At 53.6% G+C, this 16098-nt stretch overlaps 1 protein-coding gene across 28 annotated transcripts; it reads left to right on the forward strand.

The window, feature by feature from the left end:
- The first annotated feature begins 796 nt into the window (after positions 1-796).
- On the forward strand, positions 797-16044 carry MAPK15 (mitogen-activated protein kinase 15). 28 transcript variants are annotated; one of them, XM_070481824.1, is made up of 14 exons: positions 9767-10005; positions 11228-11326; positions 11459-11614; positions 11723-11813; positions 12395-12525; positions 12629-12792; positions 12993-13132; positions 13786-13984; positions 14376-14513; positions 14674-14779; positions 14895-15072; positions 15184-15317; positions 15435-15557; positions 15701-16044. In XM_070481824.1, exons 1-14 carry the CDS (start codon positions 9937-9939, stop codon positions 15875-15877), a joined length of 1905 nt encoding a protein of 634 aa, XP_070337925.1. In that variant the 5' UTR covers positions 9767-9936; the 3' UTR covers positions 15878-16044. The 28 variants fall into 28 exon arrangements, 27 of the variants coding, with proteins under 27 accessions (XP_070337937.1, XP_070337933.1, XP_070337927.1 ...); XM_070481823.1 differs by having other exon boundaries at positions 9771-10005; positions 15429-15557; XM_070481829.1 differs by having other exon boundaries at positions 9776-10005; positions 13927-13984; positions 15429-15557.
- The last annotated feature ends 54 nt before the right edge of the window (positions 16045-16098 follow it).

A 16098-nucleotide genomic window follows, 5' to 3' on the forward strand; every position in this document is an offset into this window, starting at 1 on the left:
GCACAGAGTCCAGAGCCCTGCACAGGCCCCAATGGCGTTGCCTGCACCCACCTCTACTGGCCGGCTCAGAGAGCCCCTGCGAGACAGCCATGAGGGGCGCCCAGCCTGAGGCATGCCTCCCGGGGACCCTTGTCTCTGAGTCTGAATGCACGATCTGAGACAACCACATCTACCACCCAAATGTGCCCTCCTGGGAGGGACCCAGCAGGTGCTGGAGTGACCTGGGGTACCTGAGTCCACAGTCCATGTGGGGAGCAGGAGAGACACCTGAGACCTAGGAGCTGGAGGAGCACACAAGGTCCACCCCAGCAGGTGGGAAGGCCATGCACGAGACAGGGTGGGCAGTGGGCTACCCCTGTGACACAGATGGGGACACGGCTGTGATCACTCCTCAGACGTCAACACTGAAGGGCAAGGAGGGGCGGGGCCCACGCACATGGCCTGTGACAGTCTGCAATCTAGGAGGCAGGGACCATGTGAGACTGGCCTTCGGGTTACAAGGACGCTGGCTATGGATGAGCAGGAGGCTCCGGCCACACTGTTTCATCCTGGGGGGTTTGACCTGCTACGTGCCCACTCCTCCCTGACTCTGGGTCTTCTGGAGGAGGCTCCCAAAACTGCCCACGATTTTCCCATGGGTCCACGGTCCACTTTTTATCTAGTGCATAATAAACACCCCAAGTCGATAATGCGCTCAAAACAAAGCTGAAGGTTACAACTGCATGCAACAAAATTTATTGTTGACTACCAATTAATAAGAAAATAAAATCTCCTTGACAAAATTTATATCTGCAAGGATATTGGACAAGGGAAAGTTGGACTGGGTAGAAATAATGGCCTCAAGAGAAAACACATAATAGCACATTTAAAAACAACAGCTAACGGATGAATCAGCTGTTCACTGAAAATTGATTTACTTATCACGCGTAATGAAGTTCCCTCCTCAGAATTCTTTTTTGCGGAAATTCACTGATGTTCGTATAATTCTGCTTTTGGCCACATTCTCAGTGGCAGAACGGTAGGTCAAGACCTCCTCTGGTTTGGAGTTCATGAGGGAAGGCGGAAAGAGAGGGGCTGGCCTGCAGTTGTCACACGTCCTCGGTGCTCTAGGGACCAGCTGGCGTCCCGTGCCCCAGCAGCTGCATCAGTTTGCTCCACGCCCTCCTGGGAGCTGGCTCTTCCTGATCCAGTTTACTCCTGCTGTCCACCTGCAGGCCCTCCTGCCCGTGGCTGGGGGAGCCCAGCTGTCCATTCCAGATCAAGTGTGTCAACTTTCCTGGGCTGGGCTCCACTCACAGCCCCACTCCTGGCCTTGGACCCTCCTTGAGTGAGTCCAACTCTCATTTCCTTCAGCCTGTCCAACTAGTGATCAGTCCTCCCTCCATTTCCATCAATGTGCTTTCTACTCTTCTCTTTGTCCTTGTGGGCATATAGCTTTCCCATTTTTTTTTTTTCCTTGCTGAGGAAGAGTCACCCTGAGCTAACATCTGTTGCCAATCATCCTCTTTTTGCTTGAGGAAGATTTGCCCTGAGCTAACATCTGGTGCCAATCTTCCTCTGTTTTGTATGTGGGTTGCCACCACAGCATGGCTTGATGAAGAGTGGTGTAGGTCTGCACCCAGGAACTGAACCCAGGCTGCCACAGCAGAGCGCTCCGAACTTAACCACTAGGCCATGGGGCCAGCCCTTCCATTCATATTTATATTTATTATGGATTATATCTGAGGAATACTCCCACTTGTTCAATAGATTTGCCATTGCATTTGTCATCAAATTTATTGATGTGAAATTGTTAATAATAAATCCTTATTATCTTTTAATGTTTGAAGAATTTAGTAGGAATCTGTCTTTCATTCCTGACACTGATAATTTCTCTCTTTTAGTTTTAATCAGTCTAGCTAGATTTTATTCCATTTATTCAAAGAACCAGCTTTTAATTTTATTGGTTTTCTCTCCTGCTTGTCCACTTTCCATTTCAATGATTCCTACTCTTATTTCATTCTTTCTGCCTACTTTGGCTTTAATTTTCTCTTCTTCTAGACTTTTAAAGTGGAAACTTAAACTTTTCACCTTTCCTAATATAAACATTTAGAACTATAAATTTCCCTCTAAGTGTTGCTTTAGCAGCATCCTACAAATTTTCTTTTTTTTTAAAGATTGGCACCTGAGCTAACAACTGTTGCCAGTCTTCTTTTTTTTGTTTTAATTGCTTTTTCTCCCCAAGTCCCCCCAGTACACAGTTGTATATTTTAGTTGTGGGTCCTTCTAGTTGTGCTGTGTGGGACACCGCCTCAACATGGCCTGATGAGCAATGCCATGTCCACACCCAGGATCCAAACCGGTGAAACCCTGGGCTGCCGAAGCGGAGCGCATGAACTTAACCACTCGGCCATGGGGCCAGCCCCTAAATTTTCATATGTTATGTTTTCATTATCTTTCAGACTAATTTTCCTTGTGATTTCTTCTTTGGCCCATTGTTTATTTAGAAGTGTGTTGTTTAATTTCCAAATCTTTGGGGGATTTTCCAAATATCTTTCTGTTATTTACTTCTAATTCAATTCTGTGGGATCAGAGAACATAATTTGTGTGATCTCAACCCTTTTAAATTTGCTGATCTTTGTTGTATAGTGCTTAGAATATGGTTTATTTGGTGACTATTTCATACGCACTTGAAAAGAATGTGTATGCTCTTGGCGGTGGCTTGTTTTCTAAATGTCGACTAGGTCGAGTGGGACAATAGTGTTGCTCAGGTCTACCATATCTTTATTTTCTGCTCGCTTGTTCTACTAATTATTGAAAGAGGAGTGCTAAAATCTTCAACTGGTTTGATTATTTCTTCTTTCAGTTCTGTCAGGTTTTGCTGTGTGTATTTTGAGACTTTGTTATTAGGTACATACACTCTCCGCATTAGAATGACTACTTAATGACTTGACGGTTTTATCATAAGGGAGTGTCCTGCTTTCTCTCTGGTAATATTCCACGTGCTGAAGTCCACTTTGTCTGATATAAATATAACCACTAAAGCTTTCTTATGATTAGTATTTGCACGATATGTCTTTTTGCATCTGTCTTAGTCTATTCATATTGTTCTAAGAAAAGACCACAGACTGGGTGGCTTAGAAAAAACAGAAATTTATTTCTCATGGTTCTGAAGGCTGAGAAGTCCAAGATGAAGGCACCAGCATGGTCATATCTGGTGAGGGCCCTCTTTCTGGTTCATAGCTGGTGCTCACTGTGTCCCCACGTGGTAGAAGAGGCTAGGGATTTCTCCAGAACTGCCTTTATAAGGGCACTAATCCAGCTCATGAGGGGTCTCCCCTCATGACCCAAGCACCTCCAAAAGGCCCCACCTCCTGATACCATCACATTGGGTGTTAGCATTTCAAAATACAAATTGAGGTGGGTGGGGGGAACAAATATTCAGACCACAGCATAATCTTTTTAACTTTAACCTACTCATGTCTTTATAATTAAAGTGCATTACTTGTACATAGCATATTCTTGGCTTTTGATTTTTAAAAAATAAAGGTGCACAATCTCTGTCATTTTATTGGAGTATTGAGACTATTTACCTTTAATGTAATTTTTGATGTGGTTCGTTTAAGTTGACCATCTTGCTATTTGTTTTCTATTTATCCCATCTATTTCTTATTCCTTTTCCTTATTTTTCTGTCTTCTTTTTGATTGAGTAATTTTCAATATTCCATTTTGTCTAGACTACGGGCTTAATAGCTCTATCTCTTTATGTATGTTTACTTTTATTTAAGATAAAGATTTGTATGTTTAACTTATCAAAGTCTATCTTCAAATAATATTATAATACTTCACATGTAATTTAAGAACCTTACAAGGGTATATTTACATTGTATTCCTTCATACTTTGTGTATTGCTGTATTACATTTTATTTTTACAGGTTACAGACCCCACAACATATTGTTATTATTTCCAATTTAAACAGTCAACTATCTTCTTTAAAAATTATTTTTAATTGTGGTAAAAAACACACAACACAAAATTTACCAGCTGAACTTTTTTGAAGTGTATGGCTCAGTAGTGTTAGGTATATTCATATTGTTAAGCATATTCAGATATTCACAGATCTCCAGAACTTTTTCATCTTACAAACTGAACCTCGATACCCATTAAACAAGAACTCCTCATTCTCCTCTCCCCACAGTCCCTGGTAACCACCATTCTACTTTCTGTTTCTAAGAATTTGACTACTTTAAATACTCCATACACGCGGAATCCTACAGTATTTGGCTTTTTGTGACTGGTTTATTTCACTTGGCATAACGTTCTCAAGGTTCATCCACGTTGTAGCATGTGGCAGGATTCCCTTCCTTTTTGAGGCTGAATAATGTTCCATTCTATGTACATACCACCTTTTGTTTACCCATTCATTCACCAGTGGACATTGGAGTTGTCTCCACCTCTTGGCTATTGTGAATAATGTTGCTGTGAACAAGGGTGTACAAAGATCTCTTTGAGACCCTGCTTTCAATTCTTGTGGATGTGTACTGAAGAGTGGGATTGCTGAATCATAGAGTAATTCTAATTTTAATTTTTTTTTTTTTGGTGGGGAAGTTTGGCCCTGAGCTAAGATCTATTGCTAATCTTCCTCTTTTTGCTTGAGAAAGATTGTCCCTGAGCTAACATCTGTGCCAAACTTCTTCCACTTTGTATGTGGGACGCCACAACAGTATGGCTTGACAAGCAGGGTGTAGGTCCACACCTGGGATCCAAACCCACGAACCTTGGGCTGCTGAAGCAGAGCACGCAAACTTAACCACTATGCCACCAGGCTGGCCCCAATCTTAATTTTTTTGAGGAACCACCATACTGTTTCCATGGTGGTTGCACCATTTAACAATCCCACCAACCGTGGTTCCGATTTCTCCACAAGGGTACAAGGTACAAGGGCTCCAACTTCTCTACATCCTTGCCTACACTTATTTTCCAATTTTTTGATTGTAGTCATCCTGTTGGGTATGAGGTGACATCTCATATGGTTATGATTTGATCTGAGATAGATAGTGGGTTTTTTGGGTTTTTTTTCTGAGGAAGATTAGCCCTGAGCTAACATCTGTTGCCAATCTTCCTCTTTTTTTTTTTGCTGAGGAAGATTAGCCCTGGGCCAACATCTGTGCCAATCTCCCTCCACTTTATATGTGGGTTGCTGCCACAGGATGGCTGACGAGTGGTGTAGGTGCACACCCGGGATCCAAACCCACGAACCTGGGCCACTGAAGCAGAGTGTCTGAACTCAACCACTGCGCCATGGGGCTGGCCCCAGAGATAGACAGACTTCTGATCCATTGTTGAGCTACGAGCTTCAGCAAAGGCAGTCAACTATCTTTTAATGAAATTTAGTAGATGAGAAAAATGTCTTTTATATTTAGCTACCTACTTGCCATTTCTACAGCTCTTTATTTCTCTATGTCAATGCAAATTTTCATCCAGAATCATTTTCTTCATCTTAAAAAACTTTCATTAATATTTTTTTTGTAGTGCAGGTCTGTGGGTGATAAATACTCTAAGCTTTGTTTATCTGAAAACGTCTTAATTTTGCTTCGTTTTTGAGGGACGTTTTCTCTGAGTCTCTCTCTCCAGATTGGCAGGGTTTTTTCCTTCTTTGGGCACATTAATGACATCATTGCTTTGTCTTCTGGCTTGAAATTCTTCTGACAAGACCTCTGCAGTCCTGCTTATTTCTGTTCCTCTGTATGTAAGTTTTTTTGGTGACTTTTAGTATTTCTTTCTTCATCACTGTTTTTCAGCAATTTAGTTACCATGTGCTTGTTATGGCTTCTTTGTGTTTTCCCTACTTACGCTTCATTTAAATTCCTGGATCTATGAGTGTATTATTTTTCCTTCAAATTTGCAAACATTTCAGCCATTACTTTCTCAAACATACCTTCTAACCACCCCTTTTGTTGATACTGTCCTGCAGGTTGTTGAGGTTTTTTCCTCCATGCATTTCGATTTGGATAGTTTCTATTGCTGTGTTTTCAAGTTCTCTTGGATCATCTAAGTCCATCCAATGAGTTTTTCATTTCAAATATTTTATTTTTTGGCTCTAAAAATTCTCACCTCATCATATTCATGTTTTTCTGTAAATCCATGAGCATATTTATAATATCTGTTTTTAAGGTGACTGCCAGTTCCATCCTCTCTCCCACTTATGCATCTAGTTCCATCAACTGATTTTTCTCCTGGATATGGGTCATATTTTCCTTCCTTCTCACAAGGCTTGTAACATTTTTTTAAACTGAAGTGAAATTCACATAACATAAAATTAACCGTCTCAGTGGCACTTGTTCACAATGTTATGGAACCGTCACCTCTATCTACTTATAAAACATTTTCATCACCCCGAAAGGAAAACCTACACTCATTACGCGGTCCCTACGCATCCCCCTCCCCTCAACCTCTGTAAGCCACCAGTCTGCTTTCTGTCTCTAGGGACCCACGTATTCTGAATATTTCATATAAGTGGACTCATAGAACACGCGACCTTTTGTATCTGACCTCTTTCACTTAGCACAGTGTTTCCCAGGCTTGTCTGCATTGCAGCATGCACCAGTCCTTCATTCCTTTTCATAGCTGAATTATATTCCACTGTATGATGGACCACATTTTTTTTTATCCGTCAGTTGATGGACAGTTGGGTCATTTCCACCAATTGGCTTTTGTGAATAATGCTGCTATGGACACTCGTGTACAAGTATTTGTTTGAATATCTGTTTTCAATTCTTTTGGGTATATATCCAGAAGTCAAATTGCTGGAGATGGTAATTCTGTGTTTCACTTTTTGAAGAACGGCCAAACTGTCTTCCACGGCAGCTGCACCACTTCGCATTCCCACCATCAGGGCGCAAGGGTTCCGATGTGTCTCTATCCTTGCCAAGACTTGTTGTTGATTATTACTACAGTCATTCTAGTGAGTGTGAAGTGGTATCTCATGAGTCTTTGATTGCGTCTCCCTGATGGCTAATGATGGTGAGCACCTTTCCATGTGCTGTTGACCATCTGTATACCTTCTTGGGAGAAATGTCTGTCCAAGCCCTTTGCCCACGTTTTTAATTGGGTAAGTCTAGTAATGTTTGTTGGATGCTGGCTGCTGTGAACTGTACGTTCCTGAGTGTCGTGTTGTGTTGCTTCCCTCTGAGGAGTGCTGATGGGTTTGGCGGGCAGCTAGGTATGTTTGCCCCTCCTGTTCCTGTCAAGGCTTGTTCTCTGCACTCCTGGCGGGTGGGAGTAGCCTTTGTCTAGGGCTAGTTTAGTCATTTCACAGGGGTGTGACCTGTCCAGGGTCTCTCCTGAAGGTCCCAGTGTCCACCCTAGCTACTTGGCACTTGAAGCTCTCCCCTGTCCACGTAAAATCTGAGACTCGTTCTGCTCATGCCCCCAAGTTCTTTGCGTGGACTCGTGTAAAGTGCTCCTGCCTGCCGTGGTGCTCGGCAGCGGGGTCGAGGGGCCCCGTTGCTTTCTGTTTTCCCGAGATCACAGCCCTGCACTGCTTGTTGTCCAGGGTTTGTAGACAATTGTTTCACATACCTTGTCCAGTTTTCGGGCTGTTCACTGAAGGAAGGCGTGTCCAGCACCAGCTGCTCCATCATGAGCGGAAGTTGAAGTCACTCATTCCTTCACTGTTTCTTTTTCCCTTGTGTATTCCGCACCCCTCTCACTTTATATGGAGATACAGCTGAAGTACGGAAGACCGCACATATTTAAAGTGTGCGATTTAAACACTTTTGACGTAAGTATACACCCTGAAGCCATCACCACAACTGAATGTGTCTATCACCTCCAAAAGTTTTCTTGTACCCCTCACAACCCATTTCTCTCTTCAGTCCCCCTCAAGGCCATCACTCACTGACCTGTAGCTGGCATTTTCTAGAATTTTGTATAAATGGAATCATACACACACTCTTTTGAGGAGAAGTCTGGCATAAGGATTTTGAGCTTCATCCATGTGGTGTGTATCGATAGTTTCTTTCCCTTTTTTGCTTTTCCTTTTTAGCATTCCACTGTGCGGTCACACCGCATTTTATTTATCCGTTCCTCTGTTTCAAATGTTGGAAACAACAGCCGGGTCGTTTCCAGTTTGAGGCTGTTACAGATAAAGCTGCCGTGAACATTTGTGTGCACGTCTGTGTGGACACGTGTGTTCACTTCTCTGGGGCAACCACCTAGGTGGGAAATGCCTGGGTCATGATAAAGACGCTCGCCGACACTCGGTGTGGCCAGTCTTCCTGACGTTAGCCATTCTATAGGGGTGCCGGGGTATCTCGTGCTCTCGTTTGCACTCTCCTTCCATTTCAGATGCTGACTTCACTTGGCCGCTAGACCCCACACATTGCCCTGGCCTTTGTCCCACCGCACCAATCTCTCCTCAGCCCTCAGCCCCATCCCACAGACTGCTTCTCGCAGGTCTACAGCGAAGTAACTCAGAAATGGAGAAGAGTTAAGGAACTCTGACGGCTACAGGACAGAGTAATTTTATGACTACGATTCTAATGCAAATTTGGGGCTTTATTTTATATGTCGATGGTTTTAAAATTTTTTCTAGCAATTCATTTTTATTGTATTTTACAAAGTTATTGGTCTGCAATAGCTTGAAAGATTTTTAAACTGCTGGTCCTTGGACAGCCTGGGAGCACACTCTGAACGCTGGAGGCCCAGGCCCGTGCCTTGCCCTCTCTAGGTCCGGTACTCACTCTCTGGTGATCTTGCCCAGCTGCTGCTTTAAATGACACCCCACACCAACACCCCCAGGGTATGTCACCTCGTCGTTGCACTCCAAAGTCATGTCTTTCTAGGATTTCCACTTGGATGTACTATCAGCATCTTAAACTTAAAAATGTCCCAATTCCCAATCTCTCTAAACCTGCTATATCCACTGCCTCCCCATCTCAGCCCTGGTCTTCCACACAGCCTGCACCGTGAACCTGTGGGTCATCTGACTTTCTTCTTTCTTTCACACCACAGTCCACCCACAGCAAATCTAAGGGCTGTACTGCAGCCAGAACCCACCCTTTCACACCTCCACCGTTTCCTCCTTTCTCCTGCTTCCTCCATTCACGACAAGGACCCTCCTGCTCTGCCCTCTCCTAGCGCTCCAGCCGCCGGGGGGCCTCCTTGTGGTTCCAGCGTGCCAGGCGCACTCCCACTCGGAGGCTTTGCCTAGCTGCCCCCTCGATGCTCTCCCCCAGAGTCCACGGGCTGGCTGGTGCTCCCACTTCCTTTCCTGGCCGCCCCACCCGCCGGCCTCCTGACCTCGCTTTCTTTTTCTCGGAGGCTCTGATCGCCGCCTGGCGCGTGACCTTGGCGCACAGCAGGCCCCTCTCAGCCGCTCCTGCAAACTCACCTCCTCCAGCTTTGCTCTTCCGGCCACTCGCCGGGAAGCCCCCGCCTTGGCACTCCCCCCGAGCTCCCTGCGGCGCCTCACCTGCTGGCGAGGGCGCGGCCCCTGCCGTCAAACAGCCCCGGAGTGGAGGGGCTGTCTGCGAGGGACCCCCTAACCATCAGCACCACCTTGGCAGAGCCCAGAAGTAAGGCAGAGGATGAAAAGAGCACCCCAGGACGTGGGCACCGCGCGCGCAAAGGGCCGGAGCTGGCAGAGAGGGTTCAGAAGGCTCCTTGGGGCGGAGGGGGCACCTGCTCGGGGGTACCTGGCCGGGGCAACCAGGACGCGCAGACGGGAGCGCGGCGAGGGTTTGCGGCGGCGCCGAGGGGCCGGGCCTGCGCGGGGTGGGGGGGGGAGGGGTGGGGGTGCTCCAGGCGGCCCTGGATTGGCCGGCGCTTGGGCTGCAGACCCCGCCCCACCCCGGCCGGCGCAGGCGCGGGGAGGTGCCGCCGGTTCCCACGGCAACCGGGGTCAACAGGTCCAGCCCCGCGGGGTCCCGGGCCCCCGCGCGCCCAGGGCCGGCATGAGCGCCTCCGAGGTGGACCGCCACGTAGCCCAGCGGTACCTGCTCCAGCGGCGGCTCGGGAAGGGGGTGAGCGCGCGAGGCCCGGCGTCTGTCCCTCCCGCCCTGCCGGGACCCCGGGCTCGCGCCCGCCTCCCCACGGACTGTGGGCGTGGCCCTGGGCAGGCCACCGCGGCCCTCGGCGCCTCGGCCTCCTGTAACAGGGCCCTAACCGTGCCTGCTGCCAAGGGACTTGTCACCGGCCTCCCAGAGCCGGGTGACAGCCAGGGCCCCCAACCGTCTCAGGCCGGCGCCCACAGCACGCTCTGGGGAGGCCAGGCCCACCCACTCCAGGCGCCCAGGGGGAGGGACAGATCCCAGGCCGGGCCGGAACGGCCTGAGCGGTAAATGGGGTGAGCATGTAGTGGGGGCCAGAACCGTGTGTGCATCCATGTGCATTGTGTGTATGAGCATGTGGGATTGTGTATGAGCATGTGTGTGTGAAGGTGTGTGACAATCTGGGTGTGAGTGTGTAGCGGGGGAGGGGAGAAAGAGTGGGCCAGACAGTGCAAACAGCAAGTGCAAAGGCCCTGAGGCAAGGACCTGCTTGGCTATTGGGGAGATGGCAGAGTTGGTGTGGCTGGATAGGAATGACTAAAGGGAGGGGTCCCATCATGTGGGGCTTTGGATTCTACTGTGAGAGACAGGGAGCCGAAACAGCTGTTGGTACCACTATACAGGGCTCACCCTGCCCACTCTGTCGAGGATGGACAGTGGGGGTGGGCAAAGGAGATTAGTTAAGAGGTTAGTGTAGCCATCCAGGCAAGAGATGCGGGGGCTCAGCTCAGAGTGGGGTAGCAGAGACGGTAGGAAGTGGTCCATTCTGATGAATTCTGGAGGTGGAACCAACAGAATCTGGGGACAGGCTGGATGGGGTATGTGAGAGAGAGGGGTGTTAGGATGCCCAGAAGGGTGAAATGCCATCCCAGAGAAGAGACAGGCTTCGGTTTCTGCCCAGAAGCTCCCATCTGTGACCTCATTTCCTCCTGGGGCCTCTCCAGATCCCACCCTCCTCCCTTGCCTCCATGTCCCCTTGCCTCCCATCACCTCCTCCAGAAGATGCTGGATTCCTGGGCAGCAGGCTGGGCAGCCTTAGCTGCAGGAGCCTCACCCAGAGCCACAGCCCCCACCACATCCCCGTCCGTCCCCTCCCAGGAGCCACAGCGGGAAGGAGGAGCCTTGTGTCTGCAGGGGCAGTCTGGGGGGCAAGCGATGGCGCTGGGCCCAGCAAGCTGACCACCCGCCTCCCCAGGCCTATGGCATCGTGTGGAAGGCGGTGGATCGGAGGACTGGCGAGGTTGTGGCCATCAAGAAAATCTTTGATGCCTTTAGGGATAAGACGGATGCCCAGGTAAGAGGGTGGGGAAGAGGTGTGGGGAAGGACCAGGGCAGGGGTGTGGGGGTGACCCCCTGCCGCCTTGGTACTGGGGAGCCCTAGCGTAAACTTGAAGCCCAGCCACAGCAGGCTTCCGGCATTTCTCAGAGCAGCACCCCTGCGACCCCGTGGTCCGGTGGGTATGTGGGTGACCAGCATCAACTCCTTTGGATCTCTTCCATGTCGGCTTCCTTCTTGCTCCTCACTCACACTCGTGTTTCTGTCTCATTCCAGAGGACGTTTCGGGAAATCATGTTGCTGCAGGTGAGCGGCCAAGGCCACCCGCCCACTTCCCCAGGTACAGTCTCTCCAGACAAGGGGGGCAGCTTGGCCCCTCGACCCCCAGAGCACAGCCCCACATTCTCTCCCCAGGAATTTGGGGACCATCCCAACATAATCCGCCTCCTGGACGTGATCCGGGCGGAGAACGACAGGGACATCTACCTGGTGTTGGAGTCTATGGGTGAGTGAGGCCTCACTCAGACCCCAGCCCCGCCTCTGTCCTGGCCCAGGGTCCCCAGTGGCCTGGCTCCCTCTCTATGTCCCTCTGTTGCTGGGGTCCCCGCAGTGGCCAGTGCCCTCATCTTGGGCAGTGTCCCTGTGCCCAAGGACAAACAGCTGGCAAGTGTCAGCCCCCAGGGCCTGGCAGTGACCACCTTGACCCCACCTCTACAAGGCTCCTGCTTTGTCCACTGCTTGCAGCTGTATTTCCTTTTTCTACTCATTTTGTAAAACAAAGTCAACATGAAATAAAGTATTAAAAATAATTCCACACACTTTTACTGCTGTGCTGACAGAGGCAGTGAGCAGGCCTCAGAAGCCTGCGGGGACTGCCCGGCAGTGTGCCCGCCCAGGACACGGCTCTGAGGGTGGCCAGCAGGGCCCAGGGACTGCGGGCAGTGGGTGGGCTGAGGCTCCCTCCCTGGCATGGGCTCAAAGTGGGACAGACCTGGCTACTCTCGCCAGGCCCCCAGGCTGACCTGCAAGTCCTGTCCTGGCCCCCTAACCCCCGGGCCCCCCAGACTGACCTGCATGCCCCCCCAGACACTGACCTGAATGCCGTCATCTGCAAGGGCGGTCTGCTGAAGGACATCCACAAGCGCTACATCTTCTACCAGCTCCTGCGGGCCACCAAGTTCATCCACTCAGGACACGTCATCCACCGGGACCAGAAGGTGAGCCCACGCTCCGTTCCCTGGGCGCTGACCCCTGCACGCACCCACCGAGGCGACCTCGAGCCCCGGCCCCGTCAGCGCTCACCGCCCTCCTCTCCCCCAGCCATCCAACGTTCTCCTGGACTCCAGCTGCTTGGTGAAGCTATGTGACTTCGGCCTCGCACGTTCCCTCAGCGGCCTCCCTGAAGGGCCAGAGGGCCAGGCCCTGACAGAGTATGTGGCCACACGCTGGTACCGGGCTCCGGAGGTGCTGCTGTCCGCAAGCCGGTAACAGTGACATCCCCTCCTGCCCCCATCTCCCCCGGAAGCATGGCCCCTGCCCAGCCAGGGCCCCCAGGCCGTCCTCTTCCCCCACATTGTCCTCACAGCCCCTCCCAGCACCCCAGACTCAGCCCCCTTGAGTGTCCCTGCTCCCACCCCCACCTCTGCTCTGGGGTCCCCCCACCCTCTACCCCTTCCTGCCCCAGGTATACCCCTGGGGTGGACATGTGGAGTCTGGGCTGCATCCTGGGGGAGATGCTTCGGGGGAAGCCCCTGTTCCCTGGCACATCTACGCTCCACCAGCTGGAGCTGATCCTGGAGACCATCCCGCCACCATCCAAGGAGGGTGAGCATGTGTGTATGGGTCCACTGGGTACCAGAGATGCTGAGGGTCGGGGCACACAGCTGTGGGGACAGCATCTGACAGGTCAGGACTGGTAGGAAGGAGGATGGGGAGAGTCCAGAAGCCTCAGGAAGAGGGGAAAGGGCAGGCCCTGTGGACAGTGCGCCCAGGAAGGAGCTGCTGGGGTTTTGAGGAGCAACTGGGCAGAGTCTGCCAGGCAGCAGGGCCTGGGCCCAGGATGCATGAGTGCCAAGCAGTGCCCAAGAAGGGTCCAGCCAGGTCAGGCCAAGAGCGCTAGCCCCGCTGTGCTAGCCCTCCACACACTGTGCTGGGAGCTGGGCCAGGGGAGTGGGGGGGGGGGGAAGAGGTGGAAGGGGGAGAGAGGGGAGGGGAGACGCCAGGGGTCCTTCCTTTTCCCTGGGGGAGGGAGGCGGGGCAAGAGAGAGGCGAAGGACCAGGTGGAGGGAGCCCTGTTCTCCCCCCAGGTCTCTGCTTTCCCGGGTGGAGAGGGCAAGGGGCTCCTCCACAGAGGTGGGAGTGCCAGGATGTCATGGACGTGTGTGCATGTGAGCATGGGCTCGTGTTGAGGGTGTAAGAGTGTGCAAGGGCAGGTGCACATGTGGGTGCACATAGGCACACATGGGGGCACCGTCCAGATATCTGGGGTTGGAGCCCTGCCAGCCCGCCAAAGCCTGCAGAGAAGTCACTCCACGGCCGGGAGGGACGGCTGCAGAGCTCCCTGAGCCCCCACCCACCAGCCCTCCTGATCACATCACCTTCTGGCGCCCACTCCGCAGACCTCCTGGCTCTCGGCTCAAGCTACAGCGCCTCTGTTCTGACCCGCCTGGGGTCGCGGTGAGTGCGTGCTTGGGAGCCGGCCTCCAGCACTCTTCCCCCGACCTTGCTGGCAGGTCTGTGCCAGCCCCGCCCTGCTCTCTGGATGCGGGTCTCAACCCAGCAATTGTTGGTGCAACTAAAAAGGCGGAGTCCTCAGCGGCCGCCCAGCTCAGCCTACGCGGCAGGGAGGGGGCGCGGGAGGCTTGAGGACGCTGCTATGGGGTGCGGAGAGGAGGGGAGCGGAAGGCAGGCTGCCTGAGAGTCCCGCATGGGCGGGGCTGGGGGGGGTGGGTGATCCACAGAGACAGTTAAAGGGCGGGGCGAGGGTTGGAAGCCGAGCCCTGGGTCACAGATGGGGGTAACGGGAGAGGCCCGACCTGGAGACAGAAGGATACGCGGGCCGCTGCAGGCCACGGCAGACGCTGGACACCCTCCTGCCACCCGACACGCCCCCGGAGGCCCTGGACCTCCTCAGGCGACTCCTGGTGTTCGCCCCGGACAAGCGGCTTAGCGCCGCCCAGGCTCTGCGGCACCCCTACGTGCAGAGGTAGCGGCGGGAGGGGCGGGGTCCCGCGGACCAGCCCCGTGCCGCGCCGGGGTTGGTGGTTGGGTGCCCCTCCTGCGCTGAGTCTGAGAGGCCCAGGAGCCTTGCTTGACCGCAGCGGGGTTCTCGCTTCTCCTGCCCCCTCCTCTCTGGCTTCTCGCAGGTTCCACTGCCCGGCCCGTGAGTGGACACTGGAGGCGGATGTGCGGCTCCCGGTGCAGGAAGGAGTCCAGCTCTCGGCCCCCGAATATCGCAACTTCCTCTATCAGGTGCTCTGGCCGGCGACCCCCATCATTCCCCATCCCCGCGCATCCTCGAGGCCTCCCCCTGCCTCAGCGATCCCCAATGACCCCCACGCCCAGCCGCGCCCCTCCCCTCCCGCAGATGATCCTGGATCGCAGGGGCAACAGCCAGGTCCCGAGAGAGGAGGGCCTGGGGGACGCCCCCCGGCCCCAGGCACCCCCGCCCAAACCCGGAGCCGTCCCCCGGCTGGCCTCGGACTCGCCCGCGCAGAACCCTGGACGCAGGCCTCGGAGTGGCCCCGGCTGCGAGCCCGCGCGCGGTGTGTGATCGCTGATGGCGCCACCCTGAGCCGACCCGGACCCTTGGGGTGGGACACCAGCCGCCTGCAGCCAGACTCCTGATCCGGGGGGATGACCTTCCGACCCCACAGAAGCCCTCGGCAGAGCCACGAGCCTTCCCAGGCAGAGCTCCGGGCCCCTGCTCCGGCCTCCGCCCCTAGGAGGTCCTGGGAGGGGGGAAAGGTCCCCCGGGGCGACGACGGCGTCCCCCTCGGCACCCTCGTGGGTAGGTCGTTGGGGGTGGGCGCGGGATGACCCCTCCAACTGTACCTTTCCGAGGGCTGAGGGCCGGCAGCACCCTGGTCCCTCAGTGACCCTGTGATGCGCCTCTTCCGAGATGAAGCCCGGCGTGAGGGGGGCGGCGCCCTCCCTGACCTCGCAGGCGGCTGCCCAGGTGGCCATCCAGGCCCTGATCCGGAGTGACCGCGACCCGGGCCGTGGGGTGCAGGCCACCGCCGCGCCACGGGTGAGCCCGGCCCCTTCGGCCCTCGCCTCCCTTCCCGTCAGCCCTTCCCCTCCGACCCGGGGCTCGCTCCCCGTTGGGTCCTCCCCTGCCCCTTCCTCCCCTGCGCCTGCGCCGCCCCTGACCGGCCGTCCGACCGCGTGCAGGTCCCCCACGGGCTTTCCCGCGAGCCCCGGCCCGGCCGGAGGATGTTCGGCGCCTCGGCCTCGCTGGGGGCCCAGGGGGCCGCTCGGGCCGCGCTCGGGGGCTACTCACAAGCCTATGGCACCGTCTGCCGCGCGGCGCTGGGCCGTCTGCCCCTGTTCCCTGGACCTCGCGCATGAGCCGCCCTCCCGCCCTCAAACCCCCCGCAGCTCAGCCGCGACCCGGATCGCCCCCTCCCTTTGCCTAGCCCCTTGTCCAGGCCTCCCGCGGGGTATGGGGGGATAGATGAGGTTCCCACCCAGCCCCAATCACTTCCGCCAATAAAGACTTGTCTGTCCCCTGCTTACCTGCCCACATTTCACCCTCAGCGAGGGACAACCACTGAGGCCACATTACCCAT

The sequence above is a fragment of the Equus asinus genome, chromosome 12, assembly GCF_041296235.1.
Source record: "Equus asinus isolate D_3611 breed Donkey chromosome 12, EquAss-T2T_v2, whole genome shotgun sequence".
Lineage (NCBI taxonomy): Eukaryota > Metazoa > Chordata > Mammalia > Perissodactyla > Equidae > Equus > Equus asinus.